General features: G+C 37.8%; 1 protein-coding gene across 5 annotated transcripts in view; it reads left to right on the top strand.

Moving 5' to 3' along the window:
* Positions 1–2,393: 2,393 nt before the first annotated feature.
* The window catches only part of LOC127413818 (transmembrane protein KIAA1109 homolog), an 85,455-nt gene continuing 60,684 nt past the window's right edge, over positions 2,394–27,164 (top strand). For all 5 annotated transcript variants that reach the window (XM_051651234.1, XM_051651238.1, XM_051651236.1 and 2 more), the window contains exons 1-21: positions 2,394–2,528; positions 9,743–9,848; positions 10,229–10,345; positions 10,447–10,525; positions 10,712–10,776; positions 13,633–13,807; positions 14,674–14,755; positions 15,156–15,349; positions 17,438–17,517; positions 17,744–17,891; positions 19,642–19,798; positions 19,981–20,059; positions 21,223–21,314; positions 22,236–22,353; positions 22,434–22,589; positions 22,862–22,959; positions 23,749–23,930; positions 24,036–24,142; positions 24,829–25,022; positions 25,358–25,567; positions 26,970–27,107. In XM_051651234.1, coding sequence (XP_051507194.1) covers positions 9,755–9,848; positions 10,229–10,345; positions 10,447–10,525; positions 10,712–10,776; positions 13,633–13,807; positions 14,674–14,755; positions 15,156–15,349; positions 17,438–17,517; positions 17,744–17,891; positions 19,642–19,798; positions 19,981–20,059; positions 21,223–21,314; positions 22,236–22,353; positions 22,434–22,589; positions 22,862–22,959; positions 23,749–23,930; positions 24,036–24,142; positions 24,829–25,022; positions 25,358–25,567; positions 26,970–27,107 — 2,565 coding nt within the window. In that variant the 5' untranslated portion in view covers positions 2,394–2,528; positions 9,743–9,754. The remainder of the gene's footprint in view (positions 2,529–9,742; positions 9,849–10,228; positions 10,346–10,446; positions 10,526–10,711; positions 10,777–13,632; positions 13,808–14,673; positions 14,756–15,155; positions 15,350–17,437; positions 17,518–17,743; positions 17,892–19,641; positions 19,799–19,980; positions 20,060–21,222; positions 21,315–22,235; positions 22,354–22,433; positions 22,590–22,861; positions 22,960–23,748; positions 23,931–24,035; positions 24,143–24,828; positions 25,023–25,357; positions 25,568–26,969; positions 27,108–27,164) is intronic.

The following is a 27,164-nucleotide window of genomic DNA, read 5'->3' as shown; positions in this document are numbered from 1 at the left end:
CTCAATGCTCAGTCTGAATTTGTCTTAAGAGCACTAACTCAACAAGTGTTACTATACCATGCAAAGTCAATGGACAATTACTTCTTCACAACATCGTCCCATGACATTGAAGACCTTTAAACTGAAACTCTTTATCTCTAACCAGTGAGACAATATAGCACACAACATAAAATTAAGGAATTTGACAAATAACAATATGATAAATGAGTAATAAATGATTATATAAAAATGATATATGTATGAATAATAAAATAATAGAAAAAATAGAAAGAAATGAATTAAGACTTTGTTTGTATGTATGTACAGTATGTTTGCTCTCTTTAAGTAACTCACAAGCACACAGACTCAAAAACACATGTTGCCTTTGAAAAATGAAAACAGAAATTTAGATCCTTCTGTCATGGAATGTATGTAAGCTTCTTTTAAACTTATCAGAGAAAGTCATGATAGACAGGTGGTAGCTTTTATATATATATATATATATATATATATATATATATATATATATATATATATATATATATATATATATATATATATATATATATAGTTATCAGTTCATCACTCAGAATGACTTAGAATAGCCTACAACATCTTTCTCTGAATGCTTATTGAGGGAAGTACAGCAGGATGCATGGAAAATGGTTGAGTATTGTTTTAGGTATAAAACATCTACATCTAATGCCTGTATTGTCCATTTATAGTCTTTAAACTACAGCTTGGACCCTTACCTAGTTAAAAATAAGCTAAATTCAAGACGCTGATTTCACATCAGGTCGTCACGTGTGTCACCCGCCATGTAAGATGCTCAAAGCACAAGACATTCGGTTACACGTTTGATTATGCCTCCTACACACTACACAACTTTTAAAGACATCGGATTGTGGTACCGTTCATATTACACAACTGTCTGTCTTGTCATGGAAGTCGTAGGGTTTTCAGATTACACGAGGAATTGGCGACAGGGGTGAACACATTACAAAACATTTCACTATTGACGAATCCCCGACGACTCTGCCTGGACTCCAATTTACGTTTCACAACAGAGTACATGTGAGAAGTGGTACGAGATACGAAAACAAATGCAAGTTCATATGTTATGCTTTTCAGAATATGATGTGTATGTTTTTAATCGCCTAAAGGCATCCTATATTTTATTGGCTACAATATGAAAAAGTACCTCCTACTGAATAATCTACCTATTTGCTTACCTGACTGTCCAAGAGAATTGGCAATTTCTCTCCAAGTCTTCTCTTTCTCCACTGTGGTACAGTTCAGAGGAAACATCAAATAGGCACTGGTGCTCCTGCCAATGTTCCACTCATTTTTCCTCCATTTCTTCGGTCCAATGAGACTTTCTTGATACCGCAGCCATGCTAGTTGATGTTCTGTTGCAGGTACATCAGGACTCTTCCCACTGAAACTTCCCGTGCCCCGTTTCTTGCTCTCTCATTGGCTGTAGGTCAACGCAGCAGTTGTATTCAGTCAAAACACATTTCACATTGCACGATTTGGAATCGCAGACAGGTCCAGATATTTAACATGCTAGATATCTCGCTGTCATCGGCGACAAGTCGACCCTTCTCTCAGATCGCGTCTTTGATAATTCATACATTGTGTTCGTCGCTCACGGGAATCTCCGGTGATCTCCACAAAACTGTTGGCGAGTGAAAATCGGGCCTAAAATCGTGTAGTGTAAACTCGGCATTAGGCGTTCGGTCGGTCGCTTGGTTTTGGCACGGAGTTCCCGCCATACGAGTTCCCTCCGTAGGCATGCAGCTGCGAAGGACTTAAACATGTGGATAGACTAAAATTAATACTCCTCTCTCTCGCTGTTGCTCCTGTGCAAAAGAGTGTTACAAATGTGGTACCACTGCGGACCCTCTGTTGAAGGCTCTTGGACTAGTCCTCATCTCATGTGAGTGGTCATGATTTTATTCGTGTTTCAAGATTACAATTCATTTCTTTAGAAGTAAAACTTTTTTAATGGGGAAAAAATGACTGAGTGCACCTTTAAATAACAATCTCTTATTATTTGCACTTTATAATGCAAAGTATTTTTCCATTAACTGTTTTAACAGTTTATTTTCAGTGAAATTAGTTTTTGAAGACCCCTTCAAGTACTTTTATGTTCTTAAAATCGTTACAATTTTAAATTACTTTCTCTCCCCGTTCTTGGCTCTTCCTTCTGATGCACTTGACTTGATCCACTAGCACTGACTGACTGACTGAGCTTCGGGTCAAACCGGACACTATTAGCGTTATTTTTATTGGCTACTCCCCACGTCACTCACGCCCATATTCTATAATATCGCCCTCTGATTGGTTCTATTGTCCACAACAGATTTGTGATTGGTTTAACACGGCATGTGACGACAAAACAGGAAGCGCACGCGCTGTCCATGTAAATACTCCGGAAAAGAAGTCATTAGTTTGAGAAATGGGTGCTGCCGCCTGAGAGGAGCACAAGAGAACAGCTTTGAGGATCATGGCAACGTAAACTGTGATTTCACACTCTACAAGGCGAGGTGGGTACACTGTGTGTGTCCATACAGCTCGAATTCGTGTTTGATAAAGGGCTGCGGCCTACAATAACAGCAGAGATTGTGTGGTATCTCACTCGTTTATAGTCGGGATTTAAGCCTGGATCACCTGCTGAGCCTCAGCGCTGCTGTCATTTATATTGTCATCTGTCTTATTACATCTACATGAGATCATAGTCCGATTAATAAACTTCACAAATGCTTGTTCTTTCTGTCCACAAGCATCAAAAGGCTGTGTTTGCCATGACAGGAGCGAAAGCGTCCTGAATACTTTTCCATCAGTGTCGTGTCGTTTATTTTGTAAAGGTTATTCTGTCCCTGTTTGTTGCAAAACACATGTTGTAGAACTGTACACATGGAGTTTCGTCATTATAAAATACATTACTCATTTTTCAGATCTGGGTTGGTGTCTGTTGGACGCAGACGTACAATGGTCCAGTTGTCACACAAGAGCATAATGAGCTCCATTATTGTGTAATATGCCTCACCTTTTGACGAAGCAGCTTATTAGATGAATGGGTCAGAATTTATTTATTTATTTTTTAATGCAGTAGTGTCTTTATTTTAATTTATTTGTTTGGGTGGTATTAACAGAATAATTTCACAATTGCATATATTTTGTTGTATAACAGTTAGTTCCAGTCCTTGAATCTGTTTGGTCAAGTGTCCTTCCATAAGTACTGGTATTTAGTAGGTTATAACAGCATTGGTATGCTTCACTGTTTGTATCACTCCGCTTCTCCATGTCCATGGATTTCCAAATAGTGTTGGGGGTTTTGATTCCTTGTTCATTCTGATTTTATTCACTAATTCGTTCAGTAACCATTTCTGGAGATTACATGTTTATTCCAGTAGGTGGCGACAAATGAGCATCTTTTATGTTATGAGTGAGTCACTGAATCATCAACTCAACTGAGTCGTTAAAAAACACAAGTCGTTCACCACTGAAAAATGGAAGTGGATGAGAACAATTTGTTCACTGTAAAGATTTCTTCAACAACAATAATTGTTTTACGAACGAAACACTACTAGTTCAAAACAAAGGATGAGAGGGTAATTGCTTGATGCTTTGGCTTCTTTTGGAAGTATTTTCACTGGCAGAGAAGAAATGCATTAACTTCCTGGTCAAATGTTGTCAAATGATTTGTTTGTTTAACTTTGATTAAAAGCCTGCGGCCTCGTGCCTTCGACCGATTCACAGTGCTGCTGATATATGGAACTACAGCACATTTGCTTGTGTGATATTGTTTGGTATTGGTGCAGCTGTTAGGTCTTTTTATATTGATATTGATATGTCATAGTGTTAAGCTTCGATCCTGTCACTGGATAACTGGGTAATTAGACTGTCAGCTGACACTAGATTCTCAAGTTGCACTGGTGTTGACATCTCTATTTCAGTTTCATTTTGACACATTAAAAGTGAATGTAATGCCAATTCTTTTAAAATGTTGGTTTGGCATAAGATACCCTGGATCTCTTGTGTAATGAAATACAGGGTTACAAATCTTACATTTTAAAGAGGAAGTTAGGTTTAATTTTCTCATCAAGCTAATTTTTTAAGGATAAAACAATGCAATACTTGAGACATTTGAACACCCTATTTTTGTAACTTCTTTATCATGAACATGCCACAACAGATCAGAGGAATTCATCTGAACATTGTTGCAAGTAACATCCAGCAGTTGGCATTCACATCAAACTGGCTTAAAATAATGAGTCTGAGCTGTATTGATACTATTTAGCTAAAACATTAGTTTGGTTGAGATTTATGAGAGAATTTTAACCTGACACTCCTGGAGGTGAAAACGAAAGTAAAATGTATTGAAAGCCTACCGAAACTTGTGCTGTTTTTGTAGGTACTGTATGTAACCCCTACAGCATATCCTTTTAACCAAAATTATTATTATTATTATTTTTAACAAGAACCCTTATCATTTCATTCTGATCTTAGCAGTTTGTGTGGCACATTTGAGCATGGATTGTTTTGTGAACTTGTCACAATGTAATGCAGACTTTGCATAAAAGGCTATTATTGAAGAATAGAGAGGAGGGAGGGTGGAAATGGTCATATAAAACTAAATTATGTCTGTTTTTTATGGGCAAACTTTATTGAATTATAACTTAATTTATTAAATGATAAATGATATTACTCCTGTAATGTCCATTGACTATATAAAAAGATATGGTGGTAACTAAGCTGTTTGAGTTGTTAGCTGCATGCTCAAGTAGTTGCACAATATTTCCTGGAGAGCTGAGGGGTGGGAAATAGCCTTTGTTTCTGTCCGACTCTGTAAGATTTATGTACTTAACACTGGAAGACTGCACCTCTTGTTTAATAGCTACTTCTTCACAAGGTTTAGATTCTAGCTTTAAATCAGACAGACCATACCAGGGGTTAGAGTCAACCTCAACACCAATTGAAAAAAGGTCGCTTTCCTATTGTGTAAGCCCGAAGAGTAGACTGAGATGAAAGATTCATCTTGACTTAAAGAAATGTCTCACATTGATAATCAAGAAATCACCCCATTAAGCTCAGCTCTATAGAGTCTTTGCTTTCTGACTCTGTAACATGATGGTTTGACCCCATTACATTAGGTTACTTACATCGTTCTGTCTTATCGTACCTGCATCTGAAAATGATGTCACATACAAAGATCTGCCTGGACCGGTTTCATGTCCTCAGACCTGTCATGCTAGGAACAAAAAGTATTATTAATAGCAAGCTTTCCAAATGATCCAGACTCTGAGGTTAAACAGCCTCACAAATTGTTTGCTTCTATTGCTTTGAAGTGTTGAATGCAAATAATAGGGAACAGGAATCGTAGATCTTTGGCTTCATCCGTTTCCCCAAGTGCTTCGATGAGCTGTATCTTATCCTTCTCTGTAGCTCACATTCAAGCCGATACTGAGTTTGTGCAGAATTTGCCAGTGTTGGACTCATTTTGTTTTACAAAACTGTTACATTTTATCTGATAAATAGACATATTTTAGACCAATGTTTATGTAAATAGTGTGGCACATTGGTTCTCTAAAAGTAGGTACAGTATGTGTGTGCGAGTAAAAGCAAGTGAGTGAATGAGTGTTTGCAGATGAATAGAGAAACTACTTGCGTTGTTTGAGTAGTTTTGTTTACAGTTGTCATCCATTAGCAGATTTAACATGGATTTGTGTTATTTTGTATTTAAGGTGCATTATGAGGGGATTTACTTCATTTTCTCTTTTCAAACACAATGCCCAACCAGTTAAAGGTGCAATTCACAGTCACTGTAATTAGACTCAGTAATAATTCATCAACTAGCATTTTAAGATAATGAATCTATTATGTGTGTTGACTGTCTAAATTTGAAATCAGTCACAAATAATTTTCTTAACTGAAGATTTTCTCTCACAGTACAAAGGGTACGGTTGTCAGGGGCACACAACAAAATTAGCAAAGCAAAGAAAATCTGAAAATGTAACAAAATTAAGCCACAACACAACAAAAATATCAGAAAAGGCGTAAATTTGTTGTGACTTATTTCCATTGTGCTGTGCCGCCTAGGCCTGATGTGATTATTAAATAATTGTCTGATCGCGGTTATTTGAGATAACCGTGATTTTTGTACAATTTAAATTCCAATCACAGTTAAATTCCCAAATAAGGGAATTTGAAGCGAATATATAAATGTCATCAACTGTGTCATTGTGTGTCATTGAGTTGAACTCCGAGTGTCACTGAGCCGCACCGTGGATGTCAACAGCTTCTGTGCGGAAGTGCACGTGAAAGTCTTCTCAAGTGCTCGTAAACCAGACTCGATGCCGCGCCATCAGCAGAGGCTCGTGCCAAACATTCGTGAAAACATAAACGAACAAAAGTAAACTTTGATAGTGAACGGAATAGGTCTGCAACTAACAATTATTTTGATAATCGATTAATCTTTGATTATTTGTTCGATTAATCTGATAAAGAAACTCAATTTTATTTCCTGTGTTTTATTAAAATATGTTTTAAAAAAAGTAAATAATAAAGTGCGTAAGGATTTAGTTCGATTTACTGTACTGAATTCACAATTCTATACTCAAACATTAAACAAAGCCTGAATCATGTAAATTTATGTTTGAATTTATTATTATTATTATTACTTTCAGGACATATGCAAAACAGTTCCTTTCCTTTCCTTATAAAACTTTACAAAAGCTGTTCATTAAAGGGTGAACTTATCCATCAGGGATGGAGCGGGACTAAAAATCAGCCCAGCAGAGGGCAATGAACACACCAGAATAGAAATATTAATAATTCTGAAATAAACTGAAAAATACATAATTATGTTAGAGACATATGCATTTACACTGTCACTGATTACATTAATATTTTTAAATTAATATTGTAGGTTTTAAAATAGTATTGTCACTGATTACATGTTTCTAAACTATTCTTTTCAAAAATAAATTTTCAGTAAAATAATGTTAATAAAAGAGCAGTAAAACAACAAAGAAAATAGGACAGAAATATTTTACTATTCCATAATATAAAATAATCAGAAATTATATAATATAAATAATAAAAATATATAAACATAATTTTATATTTTTTAATACAATTCATGAGTTCTAAAAACAGCAGTGTAAATGTAAACTAAAGTTGTCAAAAAAAGAGAGATTCTTAGTATTTAGTAAGTATTTAATACATAATTTTTCATGTCATTCATAAGTTTTTTTTTAAGCCTTAAAATGGAAATCAGATACCCCTGTTTTATTATTTGATTTATATATTTGAAGTTAAATATGAAAAAAGACCTCTTAAGGTGTTTGAAGCACACATGCACCTTTAGAAATATGACAATTTATATGACAATTAATCTTGAAAGCTTTAAAAGAGACAATTAATTGTCATAGACCTAAAACAAATTTCGTCAGCCAGATTTCATAATCGTAACAGCCCTGGCTTTACCTTTTCCATTGTGCTGTGACTTAATTACGTTGTGCTGTGGCTTTTCATTGTGTTGTAGCTTTTCTGTTGGGCTGATGTGGCTTAGCCTAATTTTGTTGTGAAGTTTCTGCTGTATTGTGGCTTAATCTTGGTCTTGTGGCGTAACATTGTTGCGTTGTGGCTTAATTTTGTGATGTGGTTCAATTTCATTGTGCAGTGGCTTTTCTGTTAAGGCTATGTTGTGGCTTAATTTTGTTGTATTGTGGCTTAATATGGTTGTGCTATAGCTTTTTTATTGTATTGTGGCTTAGGCCAATGTCTGTGTTTTGGTTTAATTTCTTTGTGTTGTGGTTTAATTTCATTGTGCTGCGAACTTTTCCGTTAGGCTGTGTTTTGGTTTAATTGTATTGTGCTGTGGCTTTGTCGTTGTGTTGCGTTTAATTTAATTCTGTTGTGGCTTTTCTGTTATGTTGTAGCTTAATTTTTTTGTGCTGTGGCTTTTGTATTGTGGACTAATTAATTTTATTTGCTTTGCTAAATTTGGGGAGCTGTGCACCCCTGGGCCTACGAACTAAATCCAGTTATGATACCTGTTTGAATAACTTATGCGGTGGCCTTATTTTACCACCACATACGTTCAACACAAAAACTTCTTCATAGACTCAGCAAAAGCTGTGTACTATAAGAGGCTCAAATAAATGCACATGACTTCAAACATGCAGAGATTACACAACCAGCAATGTTTGCAACAAAAACACTGGCATGTGGCAAACACAACCTGGTGTCCTAGCTGATTGAATGTCTTCTTAAATGATGGATTAGTTCACAGCATTTAAAGGTGCAATATGTAAAAAAAAAAAATGTTTGCCTATGTGTGAACGGCTTGTAATGCAACTTAAAAAATTAGCCCTTCCCGGACTTCCTAGGTTGCCTATTAAAGCCTGTAGAGTGATTTTCATGCGAAGGGAGCAGGTCGCTTTTGCTGGGAAAATCCAAAGGATGTGACGTTTATACGCGCTCCCGAGAGCCTTGCCTCAGACAGTAATAGCTTCTCTTCCACTATTCAACAGCAACAACAAACTGCAACACTAGGTAACGTTATCTTAGAGATGGAATCCAGCAAATGTCCGGCTCCCAGCACAACACCGACTCTAACACAAACTCAGAGTAAGCCAAAAATAAAATGTATCTACTGAATCCCGTCTGGCTAAGCGGGAACGTGATTGTGGTCGAGCGAAAACTAGTGTGAACATCGGCAGGGCATTTGATTCCTGGAGGGAACTTCGTTCGGTTTTGGGGATCAAAACCGACCCTGAATTGGCGTTCTTCTTATTGGACAGGTAAGCTTACATAACTGCAAAGCATGTGAAATATAGTGCCATAAGGATTGATCTGTGTAATTTTAGCTAACTTGATCTTGCCTGCACAGTAACTTTCATAAACAATGTTCATCTGTAATTATTCAGCAAAGTAAACTACAATAACACATGAAATGAATGCTAGACAATATTCAAGATAATGCAAAAAGACCAATTCATTAGTGCAATGTAACTTGGTTATACAGGAAATATATACATTCTATTATTATAAAACAATAGCGCATCGATATATCAAAATGACAGTTGTGATGGAATCACATCAATACTGAATTGTGTCAACATATTTATAATGTACAGTCTATTTTATAAACGGCTACTGTCATCATCCACCAAATTTAGCTAACAGCTATTGATAAAGCTGGCTAGCTAGCTAACGCCGACATAGGCTATCGTATAAATGCAATTAATGTATCATGCAAAGAAAAGTGGTTACTTCAAACTACAGTCTCGCATAGTCAGACCTATATCCACACTTTGTTTTAGCCCTGTTCCAGCACTGGAGAGTCAAATATAATATACAGTCTCAAAGTTTGTAGTAAAACAATCATAACTGTGTAATTTTAATTATGCTACCTCATCTGTCGCATGATGTCGGTGAATCACGTTCAGTCTCTTTGTACGTTACGTCATTGTTTTGGTCGATGCTCACGTCCCTATGGAGTGTGTGCACGAGCAACAGGTAGCTGACTGCAGTTCACTTAAGGGCCACAGGTGTCATTAATAAAAAGGTTTTCTGAATCTTACATACTGCACTTTTAATGAACTAGTTCAATCACAAACCTAAGAACCTCCTTTCCTTGCATTGTCTTATTGTGGTTTGCCAGTGTACATATCTCTCCTTGATGAATAAGTCATAAGTTAATGTAAATTCTGTTTAAATTGATGTTGATGCTTGTTCTACTTACCTGCAGTGGGGTGTAACCATGGATATCAAAGCCAACAACAGTTTCCCCAGTTTTAATGATTTAGATGACTACCTCAACAAACGCAACTCCAACTTCATATGGCTCCTCGTGGGTAAGTGGACATCTGTGATTTATAAAATTGTTTTCATTTGAACACCATCTCTTCACTGAATGCAAGTGGCATGCTCCCATTAAAATAAACTAAGCTGGCATGTTGCGGAACAACTACCCTGTACAGCGTGTTGCACCTTAAGTTGACTAATACCCATTTCTGTTTTTGGCACACTTCATGGCTACTTCAGCATTCTTCCCTCATCTGTCCAAAATAATGTGTTTTTATTCACAAATATCACATATGATGTTGTTTATTGCTATTAGGTTTTTATCTCTTGCAGGTGACTTGTTTAACTTATGTTATTTAGCTCGAAAAATGGATAAGAATGATCTATTTAAGTATGTGGTTTTCTGTGTATGGGTGTTTGTATTCCACAGCCACTATTATGTCCTGTGGATGGATCATCTACCTGACATACTACAATTCCCGCAATATTGGACTCGTCCTCACCCTCATCATTAACCGACTCTACAAGAATGGTTACATACACATCGGTCAGTTAGCCTCAATGCGAGCATCTGTGTTCTAGGTTTAGATGTCTGCTTTTAATGCATTTTGTTTTCTTCTTTGTGTATGTTTTTTTATTTCTATACAGGTTCATTTTCGTTCTCTGTGCTCTCTGGTAAGGTCATGTTCCGAGATGTCTATTACATCAACAAAGACATGTCAATCAGGTACACGCAGTATGACTCAAACAAACGTTTTTTTTTTTGTTTTTTTTTTACTTTTACATACTTCCTGTCTATGCTCCAATACTCCTATCTACCATCTTCTTCCTGTTGTCTCAGTGTTTAGCATTGTCACATTGTTTATGGAATACATCTGTGTGTTTAGTTACTCAAATTTCTTTTCTTCCTCAGAATCCAAGATGGACTACTCATATTTCGTTGGTGGAAGATGTACAACCCCAAACAGAAATTGCATGGTCAGTGACAAACAATGACAAACAAACCACAAACATTTTTAACATTGTTTTTAACAATGTTTGTAACATTATTTGTTCTATCATAACTTCAGTCCCTCAGTTTTAGAAATTTTAGATATTTACTGCACTAAAGCATAAAATTATCATAATATGTTATCAGAGATTTAGGAAACATACTAAGTTGAAATACTGGCTTCTCTGAAAACAGTGCTACAGCCAGTATATTCTACTTTGAAATGGCCGTTCCGGGCTGGAAATTCTGTTATGGTTTTGGCCTGTGTGATCCCACACACTGCCCATTTCCCAATAGTATTTCGACTCCCTGCGTTGCCAGATTTGAAACAAGATAGCAGGCAAACACAGTGCGCTGCAGCCATGGAAGCCAGCAATACATCTTGCTAACATTGACAGAGTTATAAATAATCCACATGAGCTGTTTTATAGTTTGCATACAATAAAAAGATTGCAAACGTATATATTAGCTGATCAACTTGCAGTGTAAGGCTCGTCTCTTGAAATTGTCAGTTTGCTCGTTCCTGTTGCGTGTCCTCAACCTGGCAACCCGCATGAGCTTCGAGGCTGGGGAGGAGGGGCCATGGGAGACAACTCACTCCAATATTTGAATTTGGACTGCGGTACCAATTTTAAACACTTGATGTCAATGTTTCGTATTACTCCTTTAAAGGGTTAGTTTACCCAAAAATGAAAATTCTCTCATCATTTACTCACCCTCATGCCATCCCAGATGAGTATGACTTACTTTCTTCTGCAGAACACAAACAAAGATTTTTAGAAGAATATCTCAGCTGTGTAGGTCCATACAATGCAAGTGAATGGTGACCAGAACTCAGAAGGTCCAAAAATGAAATAAAGGAGGCATAAAAGTAATCCATACGATTCCAGTGGTTAAATCCATGTCTTCTGAAGCTAAATTATAGGTGTGGGTGAGTATCAGGAAAAATTATAAGTCCTTTTTTCCTATCAATCTCCACCTTTAACCAGCCCTGACCAGTAGGTGGCTGAAAGTGAAAGTGTAGATTTACAGTTAAAAAAGGACTTAATATTGATCTGTTTCTCACCCACACCTATCATATCGCTTCTGAATACATGGATTTAACCATTGGACCAATAGAGATGAAATATTCTTTTAAAAATCTTCATTTGTGTTCTGCAGAAAAAATAAATCTGGGATGTCATGAGGGTGAGTAAATGATGAGAGAATTTTCATTTTTGGGGGAACTATCCCTTTAAGCAAGTTGATACAGTATATGAGAGGCTACACCATATTGTGAATATATTCATGGAGTGATGTTAGGATGCACAGCAGAAAATGGATGCAACCACTTTAAGACTATTTACAATGTAGCACAGCTTTAGGTGCTACTAGCTTTTATAAATGGTTACTATATAATAGAATATTATTAATAAACATATTATGGATATGTACAGAGGGCACACCTTTTTTAATTCAGGTCATCATTAACTGCCATCCTTCTGGTAGAAGATATACAATAGTCACTGACATGTAAATAATAACTGAACATTGTTCTGTGGCTGTTGATTGATGTACACCGTGGCAAGGTGAACAGGTTTTTTTGTGTCATAGTTGTTACCGACGTGCATTTTAGCATGGCTGGAACACTGCATTGACCAATCAGCATCCAAGATGGGAACTATCAATTATATAATTAGGCTTATTATTTTATAAGTAAACTCTGCAAAAAAAGAAACATCCCTTTTTCAGGACACTGTATTTTAAAGATAATTTTGTAAAAATCCAAATAAATTTAAAGTTCTTTATTGTAAAGGGTTTAAACAATGTTTTCCATGCTTGTTCAATGAACCATAAACAATGAATGAACATGCACCTGTGGAACGGTCATTACAGACATTAACAGCTTACAAACGGTAGGCAATTAAGGTCACAGTTATAAAAACTTAGGACACTAAAGAGACCTTTCTACTGACTCTGAAAAACACCAAAAGAAAGATGCCCAGGGTCCCTGCTCATCTGCGTGAACGTGCCTTAGGCATGCTGCATGGAGGCATGAGGACTGCAGATGTGGCCAGGGCAATAAATTGCAATGTCCATACTGTGAGACGCCTAAGACAGCGCTACAGGGAGACAGGAAGGACAGATGATCGTCTTTGCAGTGGCAGACCACATGTAACAACACCTACACAGGATCGGTACATCTGAATATCACACCTGCGGGACAGGTACAGGATGGCAACAACAACTGCCCAAGTTACACCAGGAACGCAGAATCCCTCTATCAGTGCTCAGACTGTCCGCAATAGGCTGAGAGAGGCTGGACTGAGGGCTTGTAGGCCTGTTGAAAGGCAGACCCTCCAGCACGATAATGCCACCAGCCATACTGCTCATTCTGTGTGTGATTTCCTGCAAGACAGGAATGTCAGTGTTCTGCCATGGCTAGCGAAGAGCCCGGATCTCAATCCCATTGAGCACGTCTGGGACCTGTTGGATGGGAGGGTGAGGGCTAGGCCCATTCTCCCCCAGAAATGTCCGGGAACTTGCAGATGCCTTGGTGGAAGAGTGGGGTAACATCTCACAGCAAGAACTGGCAAATCTGGTGCAGTCCATTTTTGTTCAGGGACACATTATTCCATTTCTGTTTGTCACATGTCTGTGAAACTTCAGTTTATGTCTTAGTTGTTGCATCTTTTTATGTTCATACAAATATTTATACATGTTAAGTTTGCTGAAAATATAAGCAGTTGAAAGTGAGAGGACATTTCTTTTTTTGCTGAGTTTTTAATTAATTATATAACTCTGAATGAGGTGTAGTTGGAGACCAGTGTAGCTGTACCTGATCGGTTCTACTGTGATTGCAGACCCGAAGGCTGAGACACGGCTCTATGTGAATATTAATGGCTTTGAGTTCCATGTGTACAATCGCACGGATCTGTACGCTCGGCTCCAGGAAGTGTTTGGCCTGGAGCCCACCCTTATCCCACCTCACAGGGATGAAGAGAAAGAGCAAGAGCAGAGGGTTGAAACCCTGGAGAGGTAATATAACAATACTGCACATAATACAGCAATGATGGCTGTATTATGGGACATAAGATTGAAAGTGAATTGTGCAATTTTGTTGATGATATTTTAATACTTTCCCTTACCCAGCTTAATATACAGAGACAACCATAAGTGAACCATTCATAGGTTGATTCCTCTGAAAAATGTATAAATACTGTGGCTCTTTGGCACTATCAAAACATTTCTCTGTTTGTTTAGTGTAAAAAAGCAACACAGGCTCAACCAATGTTGTGAGTTTGTGGGGGCAAGCTCTGTGAACAGTGGGAGATGGGTGAAGTTTTTATGAAAGCTATTTGAAAATAGTCATTCTTTTTGCATTTATGCATAGCATTTGTATAGCGCTTTTCGCAATACATATTTTTCCAAAGCAGCTTTACAAAGAATAAACTAAAGGTGACAGTGGCAAGGAAAAACGTAATAATTCTAACAATTGTTATGACTTCTGCTAGAATAGGAATCTATGAGATATGTGTGGGATACAGTAGGGAGACAGGCAGTGTATGACAGACCTTGATCATGTCTGGTGTTGAAAGAGACTCCGCAGTGGGAGATGGGACATGCTTTTGATGTAGATATTACACATACTTCACCTTTAATATAGCAATTGAAGTATTTTACATTGTAATCCAACGGGTTTGTAGCATTTGCAGACATTAGATTTATATTAAGCTTTTTAGCTTGATGAGCAGTTCAGCATCCAGGGTTTGTTTGTAATTGCTATTAAACTAATCATGTTTGATTATTCATTGAATCCTCAATCTACAATGAAGTCATTCCGCAACAATTCCTGTCTAAAAATGTTTATGAATGGGGGGCATGTGTTTTTGTTGTTTTTGAAGTGTTTCCATCAAAGCTGAAACTCCGGACCCATCATCTTCATGGAGGTCTCTCATCCCTGTCATCAAAGTTAACATCAGTACAGTGAGTACTGCAGCCAATTTTCACCTCTTTTCATCACACACTGCTGCCTGTGTCATTCAGTCACCATACTCAGGCCTACATTTTGTACTGAGATATCAGAATAAACTCAAATTGAAAAATGAAAATTCTGTCATAATTTAACCACCCTTATGTCGTTCCAACCCTTAATGAAATTCCTACTTCTGTGGAACACAAAAGGAGATATGCAGCAGAATGTCCAAGCTGTTCTCTGGATGGGGACTGGGGACGGACTTTTGTTATATGGAAAAGAGCTGCTTGCACATTCTGCTAGATATCTCCTTTTGTGTTCTACACAGGAAAGTCATTCTGGTATAGTACATCTATCAGACAGATTCGTCTGTCTGCCTCTTACATTCCCTCTCGCTGGTCTTACCCTCAGGGTCGCATAGCATTTGGGAATCACCATCTTCCTCAGACCCTCTGTATGAATTTTGACGATGCCTTCCTGACTTATGCCACCAAACCACCCAGCAGCCACTTGGATCAGTTCATGCACATTGTGAAGGGTTTTCTTGAGAATGTCCGTGTGATGCTGGTGCCCAGCCCGCGATACCTGGGCCTTCAGAATGATGAGTGGGTCTAATAATCTGTGCTCTTTCACATTAGATTAGATGACACTCAAATTTATTGTCATTGTGCAGAGTACAAGTAAATATATTGTATGCAATATAATCTAAATATATGCAATATATTATTTTAAAGCTGAAGTGTGTAATTTTTTTTCATGTTAAAATACTTTCTCCTACCACAGATTAAGATGCAGGGATAACTGTAAGGCTAGAAATGAACTTTATGCAAGTATGCAAATGCGGACGAACATTCTAACATGCATTCTTGTGTTACTGTGGAGGTATCAAACCTCAGTACTCAAGGGGGTGGCGTTACCATCAAATTTTGAGCCTTTTTTTTTTCTTTTTTTTTAAACCTGATTTATTAACCGTTATTATTCAGATAAGCTGCTGTAAATATATTGCCTTTAACTTTTAAATATATTGTTCTGGCATTACCATGGTTGAATTGAAACATAGAAAAGGACAGTCAACATAGAAGAGGGAGGTTCACATAAATATCCGCTATAGCAGCCCTCGCGGCAACGTTGAGAATGTGAACTTGTGTTGAGTTGCAAATTAAGGTGTGACACATTTCGGAATGCAATAGGCGCACCTAAATGAGAATGCATAGCTTAAAGTGTCTGTATTAACGTACAGTACTTTGATTTGTTTGTTTTAGCATCCTGTCAAGCCCAACATAGCAACATAGGCTCAGCCAATGGCTTTAGTTTGGGACCAATGGCAGACTTAGGAATATTCGGGGAAAACTGCTTGAAAACAGTCTTGTTTTTATCTTGGAATTTTGTATGGTGGCACAGAAATGACACACTTCAGCTTTAAATAATATTGTGCCAAATAAATGTGCCAAACAGTTTGAGGTATAGATGAACTTTTCATTGCAAGTGACATGAAAAGGTACAGTGTACAAGTAATAATTAGGTATACAGTATATGGCAAGTAACCACTGCGGTTCAAATGACATGGTGTATAAATAGAGAAGCTTCTGTTAGTTCAAGAATAGTAAAATGGCAGGATTGATACTATAATAACACAATGCAAATTGCATAGTATACAAATAGAGAAGGTGCAGTATACAAGAGATGATTAGATTTAATTGGCAAGTGACCACTGCAGTGCAAATGGCATGGTGTTAAAATAGAGAAGGTAGCGATAGAGAAAATAAAATACAATAAAAAAGCTCAAGTGTGCAAAATGGTAGAAATACACTACAGATCTTTTTTTCATTTAGACTCTTTTAAAGGTGCACTTAGTAACGTTTTGTTTATGTCATCTTGGACTTACTGTTACAACGAGTGGTACAGCATAATTCAAAATCAAATGTTTTCCGTTACAGATGACATTGAAGAAATTCACTATTAACAAACAGCCATGAGTAATTTAATCCAAGAGTGAAAGTGTCCAATAACACGACGGTGACTGAGATTAAGCGAGTAGTATTCATCTGGTCATGAGATTCTAAAATGGCAGCGCTCATGAAGGCTCCCCTGCCCCATGTAGAATAAAACAGCTTTAATAAGGTTATTGATATGACTAGAGTCCTCACCTCATGTGAGTGATCATGATTTTATACATGTTTCAAAGTTACAGTTAATTTCTTTAGGAGTAAAACTTTTTTTAATGGGGAAAAAATTACTGAGTGCACCTTTAAGTTGAATCAGCTTTAGTAGGAACACTGAGGCAAAGAATTATTTTTATGTGCATATGTATTGATGTTATTCAAATACAGTTAACAAGGGTTATTGATGTGCCATAGTATCTATAAAGGCCAGGCTTATTTAATACATCAGTGCCATTCATTTATGTAGTTACTTATAAAAATTATACACACTGAACTGTGTAATTCAGTTTAGATTTAAAATAACATTGCCATGTTGACCTGTAAATTGAAGCATTAGTCTCTTCTTGTGTGGATCAGGGTTCTTCCAATCATTTGCAGTTTAGCTGAAAGTAAGCGTGGGTTTGTTTTATTTGGTGTAATTAATTGGCAAATAAGAGGATTAGTCTTGATTGTCAATTGCTCGATCAATAACGATTAGTGATCAATTAGAATGATGTAGTGTCTGTTTAAAGAATGATTTCCTGTTTGCAGACCTCCCAGGCTCATGGGTGAGGGCTTTGTGGTTATGCAATCAAATTATGTGGACATTTACTACTACCAAGATGAACCAGGTAATCAGCGTTTCCCAATCTGTCAGTATTCTTGTGTGTGAAAACATTGTTAGTCACATTAATTGTGACTGGTTGATCTTTTTGTAACATGTTGGACAAGTCTTTCATTGATTGTAAATGTTAGTCTTGTGGTGTTGTGGGTATATGCACATAAACGGTTATGTGTGTGTTAGTATAGTTTAGTCTGTTTTCAAATGAATGTTATCTGTGTATGTGCATTTTGTAGGTCTGGTCCAAGAGGAACTGGAGAATGGAGATACAGAAGCCTGCTCTGAAGATGCCAAACTGCAAGACTTGCCTCCATGTTGGGGTTTGGACATTGTATGTGGCAAAGGAACAGACTTTAACTATGGTCCCTGGGCTGACAGACAGAGGTACTCACACAAAATCACACTGGGCAGGGCTACCCAGCATGATGCCATCTGCAAAATTGCGTTCGGCAAAATGTCCTGTCGCTTGTCGGGGTTAGTTAGAACAATAACTCTGATTTACAGGTGCTGGTCATATAATTAGAATATCATCAAAAAGTTGATTTATTTCACTAATTCCATTCAAAAAGTGAAACTTGTATATTATATTCATTCATTACACACAGACTGATATATTTCAAATGTTTATTTCTTTTAATTTTGATGATTATAACTGACAACTAAGGAAAATCCCAAATTCAGTATCTCAGAAAATTAGAATATTGTGAAAAGGTTCAATATTGAAGACACCTGGTGCCACACTCTAATCAGCTAATTAACTCAAAACACCTGCAAAGGCCTTTAAATGGTCTCTCAGTCTAGTTCTGTACGCTACACAATCATGGGGAAGACAGCTGACTTGACAGTTGTCCAAAAGACGACCATTCACACGTTGCACAAGGAGGGCAAGACACAAAAGGTCATTGCAAAAGAGGCTGGCTGTTCACAGAGCTCTGTGTCCAAGCACATTAATAGAGAGGCGAAGGGAAGGAAAAGATGTGGTAGAAAAAAGTGTACAAGCAATAGGGATAACCACACCCTGGAGAGGATTGTGAAACAAAACCCATTCAAAAATGTGGGGGAGAACCACTACGCACAGACGTATGCAAGACATGGGTTTCAGCTGTTGCATTCCTTGTGTCAAGCCACTCTTGAACAACAGACAGCGTCTGAAGCGTCTCGCCTGGGCTAAAGACAAAAAGGACTGGACTGCTGCTGAGTGGTCCAGAGTTATGTTCTCTGATGAAAGTAAATGTTGCATTTCCTTTGGAAATCAGGGTCCCAGAGTCTGGAGGAAGAGAGGAGAGGCACACAATCCACGTTGCTTGAGGTCCAGTGTAAAGTTTCCACAGTCAGTGATGGTTTGGGGTGCCATGTCATCTGCTGGTGTTGGTCCACTGTGTTTTCTGAGGTCCAAGGTCAACGCAGCCGTATACCAGGAAGTTTTAGAGCACTTCATGCTTCCTGCTGCTGACCAACTTTATGGAGATGCAGATTTCATTTTCCAACAGGACTTGGCACCTGCACACAGTGCCAAAGCAACCAGTATCTGGTTTAAGGACCATGGTATCCCTGTTCTTAATTGGCCAGCAAACTCGCCTGACCTTAACCCCATAGAAAATCTATGGGGTATTGTGAAGAGGAAGATGCGATATGCCAGACCCAACAATGCAGAAGAGCTGAAGGCCACTATCAGAGCAACCTGGGCTCTCATAACACCTGAGCAGTGCCACAGACTGATCGACTCCATGCCACGCCGCATTGCTGCAGTAATTCAGGCAAAAGGAGCCCCAACTAAGTATTGAGTGCTGTACATGCTCATACTTTTCATGTTCATACTTTTCAGTTGGCCAAGATTTCTAAAAATCCTTTCTTTGTATTGGTCTTAAGTAATATTCTAATTTTCTGAGATACTGAATTTGGGATTTTCCTTAGTTGTCAGTTATAATCATAAAAATTAAAAGAAATAAACATTTGAAATATATCAGTCTGTGTGTAATGAATGAATATAATATACAAGTTTCACTTTTTGAATGGAATTAACTTTTTAACTTAAAAATCAACTTTTTGATGATATTCTAATTATATGACCAGCACCTGTACATGGAAGACTTTTTCGCTTGTCTTATTTTATTATTTGACTCTGTCCCTACAGAGACAGCCTTTGGAAGTTCTTCCTGCCTGCAGACTATCAGCCAATGAAAGTGAGTGATGTTCCCACATCCGGCAAACCACGACAGATCCTTGCCTTTGAGCTGAGAATGAACATCATAGCTGATGCAACTATAGACCTGCTATTCACCAAGAACAGGGTATTTACACATGCTACTTACACACCTACTGATACACTTTTGACTCGCATACATAAATGGTTTGGACAAGTTTGCTAAGGGTGTGGTTTGCTATTAATGGGAAAGCCACTCTTTTATAAAATTCAGAGGAAGAATGTGTACCCTTTTTTTTATTTTGTCCATTTATCGATTTGACTTCACAGGAGACAAATGCAGTCCACATGAATGTAGGAGCAGGTTCCTACCTGGAGGTCAACATACCCATGACTGTTGGGGAGAACGGTAACCATTAGATCTCATGGAAAAATTGGACTAGAACAGTTAGCATTGGTCACATTTGACTTTGTATGTTTGTTTTCTTTTTGGCAGATGCTATTCGCACCCTGGTGCAAATAATGGTATATGCTATTTACACCCCAGTACAAATAGTGGCAAATATTATTTGCACTCTAACCCTGGTGCAAATAATGGTAGATACTAACTGCACCCATATTTAAATGCTAACATACAAATTATGGGCATTACTGCAGTGTATTTATTGTGTTTATTTAGGGTCTCACTGACACATTACATTAATTCCTACCCTTAAACCTAACCTTACCTTAGAAAAAATAACCGTAGTTTTACTACAGTAACCATGGTTTCACGTGAGAAAGAGTGTGATTGACAGACCCCGCCTCCAGATCAAACCCTTCTCTGCACTCCCCGACATTCGCCGTGACCAAATCACTGCGATGAAATCAACATTTATATTCATTTTTATCTATTATTTTAAGCAGTATTTAAGGAAATATTAAGAGTGGAAACAGGAAATCAGATGGGAAAAAGAGTGGGATAATACGCAGATTCGAACCGCAGTCACTAGGACGACAGGTCACAATCACACACTGTCTTTACACCCCACGCCACTGCAGCGACATCTATTGCTTAGCTTGTCGCATATTTCTGTGGTTCCACCAGGCTATTAGGGTGCAAATAGCTACACTGTGTGGCAGATGCTATTTACACCGGGGTGCAAATAGACACTCCGTATCTTTTTTTGGTAAAGGTGCTATCTATAACTTTGTGAACTGTATATTTTTATGTTGAGCTGGTCAATATGGTCATCATGCAAAAGCTACATTTTAACAACATTTTCAATTGTAGAGAATGTGCTATCAGGCATGATTCATTTATTCTGCAAGCAAAAATGTATGCTTATGTAGGTGCTTTTATTAGGATAATAATATGACTAGACTGTTCATCTCATGTAAGTGTACATCATTTTAAACATTTTCCAAAAGCACCATTTATTTCTTTGTGTAAAACTTTTTCAATGGGGGGAAAACATCCCACCTTTAAACTAACTTGCTACATTATATCATGTGATTCTTGTTATACCACAGTTTTCCCCTTCCTGTGCTTCATTACTTTCTAATTCTTTCAAAAACAAATTTCTCTCTCAGGTTATTCTCCTACTGTTAAAGGTCAGTTATTACATGTGGACACCACCAGCAGTATGCTGTACAGGACACTACTAGAGGCCGAGATGCTGGCTGTGAGTGCAACATATGATTATATTTGTGTGTTCAGGGTTCAAAATTAACATGCACCAAATGCGAGTAAAAATTTGCTTACTCAACAGTTTTATTTTTTATTTTTTACCCTTTGTTGAGAAGTGTTTATGAGGGATATGCAATACGACACATTTTTAAAATCGTCTGGTCAGTCTTAAGGCTGCCGTGCGCGATTTCTTGGCGACTAGCTAAGTAACCGAGAAGTAAATAAAATTTAAATTATATTTTGCAAAAATAATGTATTATTTTCAAGCAAGTTTCTCATTAGTCAGACAAACAGGTAGTCCCACCCCAAGCTCACACCTTTGCTTAGCCTATGTTGTTATGTTGAGCCTCTGAAACAAACAGAGCAATGTTGAAAGTGCCATAGAGCCACAATGTTTTCAGTTTCAGGGAAAATTAACAGCTTACTTAAAGTAGGCTTTGCAGATTAAACCTGTGTAGGAGAAAGTATTTTAACAGCAATATGTCAACTTTTAAGGAACCATGATTATGCTGGTTTAATGTCGTATTTGCATGGGTCCAGATGTGTCTTAGAGAAATATGGATGCCTAGAGAAGCCCTTTAATAGGGTGACTGACAGATATTAGATAAAAATGCTAAATAACTAGACATTTTTGTTGCACAGAACTTTCATAGCCCTCACAAAAGCAGATTATGCATAATAATAAGAATATTGCTTGTAGCAGGTGATTTTAAAATCTGACAGTAACAATTATGATGGCAATTATGATAATAATGATTAAAACTACCTTAATCAACCAAAATTAACACGTTATCATAATTATTAAAGCTAAACTCAATGCTGAAGATAAAGTAGTATAAAAGATGACTAGTCAACATCATTAATAGACTGTACTGTCCCATGTGTGCATGTTAACAGCTGTGTTTGCCCTCTTCAGTTCCATGTAATAGCCAGCTACCCACGTGTATGGAACATGCCCCAGTCCTGGCAGTGTGAAATCGAGGTGTACAAAGCCACATACCACTTCATCTATGCACAGAAGAACTTCTTCACGGGTAATGTCTCTCTAGTACTTGTTATTCATTGTCTGCTAAAGCCTGTACTTCAGCTGACCTCCTATTATTGTGATCTATAGATCTGATTCAGGACTGGGCCAGTGACAGTGAGCCAGACATCTACTCATTTGTTCCATATTCGTGGAAGTTTAAGATACTGTTTCACCAGTTTGAGATGATTTGGGCTGCCAATCAGCACAACTGGATTGACTGCTCCACCAAGCAGCAGGAGAACGGTAAGTGACACTTTCAGCACTGTTATCACACTGACAAAAACTAATACAGAGTTTTGAGAAATGTGGCTTCTGTAAGTAAACTTAACAAACCACTTCCATACTTTTTTTTTGTATTGCTTCATTTGGGGGATTTTCTCCACAAATGTGGATATATTTAATTATTTGCAAGTCATGTAATTAATTCATAGAATTTATTAAACCATAGAATCAGTTTGACTTGATTTGTACATTTTGCTGCAACTTATAAACTTGCTCATACTCTCTGTCTGTAGTATATCTGGCCGCCTGTGGGGAAACGCTGAATATTGACTTCACTTTGCCATTTCACGAGTTTGTCCCGGCCACCTGTAACACGCGCTTCTGTTTGAAAGTGAGTGTACACCCTTGCAAACATTTACACACACTGAAGGTTTTGCTTATGTGTGATCAAGGCATTAAAGGGATAGTTCACCCAAAAATGAATTTTCTCTCATCATTTACTCAGCCTCATGCCATCCCAGATGTGTATGGCTTAACACAAACAAAGATTTTTAGAAGAACATTTCAGCTCTGTAGGTCTATACAATGCAAGTGAATAGTGAACAGAACTTTTAAGGTCCAAAAAACATATAAAGGCAGCATAAAGTAATCAATGCTACTCCAGTGGTTAAACCCATGTCTTCAGAAGTGATATGATAGGTGTGGGTGAGAAGCAGATCAATATTTAAGTTATTTTTTACTATAAAACTCCACTTTCACATTCTTCATTTGTTTTTTGCAATTTGCATTCTTTGTACATATCGCCACCCACTGGGCAGGGAGGTTAATTTATAGTAAAAAAGGACTTAATATTAATCTGCTTCTCACCCACACCTAACATATCTCTTCTGAAGACATGGATTTAACCACTGGAGTCTTATGGATTACTTTTATTTTTCCTTTATGTACTTTTTGGAGCTTCAAAGTTTCGCCCGCTATTCACTTGCATTGAATGGACCTACAGAGCTGAAATATTCTTCTAAAAATCTTTGTGTTCAGCAGAAGAAAATAAGTCACAATGTCATGAGGGTGAGTAAATTATGAGAGAATTTTTATTTTTGGGTGAACTATTCCTTTAATAAATTCACAAAACCGTGTCAGCGGTCAATCAGCTACAAATGACGCTAATATTCTTGTACAGGCGGAGGACACAGACATGCGCTTGTGTCTGCCTGACTGTCACCCCAGCCGGTACCCGCTGCTCACCCTCGCTAAGGATTACCAGCACTGTAAGACCCCTCCAGACAGCAGTATGCCAGCAGAAGGGCAAAGAGCCCCTCCCAAAAACAACAAACCTCACTGGAGGAACATGACTCACGCAGAGTAAGGGAGCACGTTTTTCTCTATTTCTTTCCCTCTCCATTTTCTGCTCTTTCTCACATGCACCCTTTTACTATGTTGTGTTTATGTGTGTGTGTTTGTTTCTAGGGCTGGTTGGGTGGACTGCTGGAGTGTGCTGAACTTCATGCTCTGTATAGAGTACACCTGGCATCCCATTTACCCTCAGAAATCTGACCAGCAGCTCAAACAGTCATGTAAGTGCTTGAATAATACAGCTAAATCATACACAAAGTTATTTCATAAATATTTGGGTGTTTCACCTTCATTGGCTTATGGGGTTTGTGTCTAAAAACTAAACTTGCGTGATTTATTAAAGGTGCACTCAGTAACTCTTTGTTTATGTTGCACTGCCTGATATGGCAGATATCTTGGTGTTACACTGACACCTAGCAGTGTGGATGCAGCAAAAGCTTTCATTTACCTGATACATTGTAGAAATACACTATTACTGTATATACTCCGCTATTGAAGCTTTCAAACGTTATTGAAGGAGTTCCCATGTCTGTTGGGCACTTGCTGGTTGCTTTTCTTTCACTATCCAACTTAAAGTTTTTAAGAAAATACATACAATTTTAGTTTTCTAAGTTAATTCATACATAGGCACAATTTATATTTCTATACAAAACTAATTTTAAGCATTAAAGCATAAGACTTTCAATTGAACAGTTTTTACTAAGAAACACAGATTCAGTCAAGTGTGTCTATATTGGACTGGTAGTGGATAATGTGAGTTGAAATTACCACTTTGCTGCTGTTTATTTTAAATTTACTAGATACGCTTAAGAATCTGAGCAGTGTACCTTTTAGTTTATAATGCTAAAGACTGTTTATCCATATCAGTCACTACACTGGCATGTTATTTTTTTTTGCCTCTTCTCAGTGTCAGAAATAGAGGAGTCCATGCTGTCAGCACTGCGACCACCGGAGGTCGCTCCACCTTTGCCGCCTCCACCTAAAATCCCCTCTGACCCCAGCCTGCTGCCCCCAGACCGTTTACATGTGGAGATGGAGCTGAGCCCAGACTCCCACATCACCCTTTATGGCCCTCTGCTCAGAGCACTGGTGTCCATCAAGGTATAAGTTAAGGCTTGCAAGACCATCTCAGATGTCTGCAGCACTGGCATGATTCGCTTGTAACATGCTTTGTTGAACACACAGTGCTCCAGGTTTTCTTTTTCACTCTTACATAATGTAAAATATATTTGATTGCTACAGGTTACTACACAAAACTAATGACACGCAGCAACCTGTACATTAGGACACATTCAACTAGTGGCTTTTCCTCTAGTCAATTAGGTGGTAGAACCCCTAGTATAACTGGCAGTTTATCCAATTACTAAAACTCATAGCTCAAAATTCAAACTTTGAATTCACACATTTGGTGTTTGTTGTGGGATGTCTCTGTGCAGGAAAACTATTTTGGAGAGGATGACATGTACACTGACTTTGAGGAGTCTCTTTCCAGCCTTGTGCTGAATTCCTGCTCCTCTTCATCTGGTTGGACAGGGGTGGGCCTAGAGGAAAACAGGTGTAAGGACACACCACACCCTCTCTCCCTACGGCCCTGGGATATCACTGTACTGATCAATCTACACAAGGTCCATGGATGCCTTCCAACGGTCAGTTCGGCCTGCACAGGCTTTAGGGGAGACCCGCGATTTAATTAGTTTTTATTAGGGCTGGGATATTTAATTGCAGAGATTAATAGTAGACGTGATAGAAAAATTTATGCAATTAATGCATAATCTGTTTGTTTGTTTTTTTCTCCCTGAAACTTCACTGGTTTCCCCACTTTCTGTGGTTAAAATTGGCATATACTGTAAATTTCCAGGAGGTACATGCTCGACTTGACTGCACATCCTAGCACAGAAACTGATTGTTTGGAGCAGTGCACGTTTATTACGTGCGGCGCATGTCCCAGGCATTATAAACCGTGATTGGATTTACTGTACAGAGAATGATGACTTTACCTGCAAGCGGTGAACCATGCATGGGAGAAATATGGGCGGGGGAGGCTGGTGTGTTGGCGAGTTGGCGCTGTGACAGCATTGGCAATCTCGTCGGTCCAGGAGTGGGGTGGGGAGTTGGCTTACACATTGGGACCTGATGGCACCCTTGGCGACCACCTAGTTCTATGCCTAGAAACTGCTCTGTGTCTAATATTGGCAGTGTACACTAAGGTTTCTCTTGCCAGTAAAGTTTGATATGAATTGAATCTGCCCATTTGATCCTATTATTAAAAAAGTCCACTGGAAAACACCACAAGATTTTGCCAAACTTTTAATTACAGCATGTCCCCTGATTTATACTTGTAAAAATTTGTCTAATTAACTTTATCTGAACTGAACATTTTTAAATGTGCATATTTAAATCATTAAAATAAATTATGACTAACCAATTTCTTGCTAGTTCTTTGAGACAAAGTATAAAGTAAAAATAATTCTGATATTTTAATGTACCATGATTAATCGCGATTAATCACAGAAAACTGCGCGATTAATTAGTTAAACATTTTAATCAATTCATAGCTCTAGTTTTTATATTGTTTCTTTTTTTTTTTAAGACATTTAAGATTAAAAATCTCCCTTCAACTTACATTGATAGAATGTTCAACTATTCAAAATGTAACGGACGGTGATGACTTCATCATATGATTGGCATACTGAATTTTGATTGGTGGTCTTGTTTGCATCTGTTTGTATACTGAGTAGTGATTGTGATCTCCTTGCATATGCAGTATCTTAAAGTACATTGAAAAAATGAAAACAAACTTGCAATAAGTAGGAAACATTTAAATTTGTGACAGTGCCCATGTTAACTCCTTTGTACTAAAGGTCAGATTTTCTTGCTTCCCTTGACGCACACAATATCCTCTGTGATTTTTGTGGTTCTGATGCAGCATTTATTTACACAAATCCAAAGCATAAATCCTAAGCTTACCTAAAACTTTAACATTATTCTTGTTTTGCCTTGCAAGCACAATCTAGTAGTAAATATTGTATGTTTGTACTCTCTCTGCAGCATTGCAGTAGTGATGGTCCTGAGGGCCCCACAGGCTTCATGGAGCGTCTGTGTTTTGAGATGAAGAAGGGTTATAAAGAGACCATTTTGCAGCTCGTACTCTCACCTCTACACGTATTTGTCAGCGATAACTATCAGGTGGGAGAGGGATGATAAGGCGTCATGCATATTCTCTTAGGTGTTGAGGGTTCTCAT

This window comes from Myxocyprinus asiaticus, chromosome 23, assembly GCF_019703515.2.
Source record: "Myxocyprinus asiaticus isolate MX2 ecotype Aquarium Trade chromosome 23, UBuf_Myxa_2, whole genome shotgun sequence".
NCBI lineage: Eukaryota > Metazoa > Chordata > Actinopteri > Cypriniformes > Catostomidae > Myxocyprinus > Myxocyprinus asiaticus.
The sequence above is the reverse complement of the archived record's forward strand: the minus strand, read 5'-3'. Positions and strand labels throughout refer to the sequence as shown.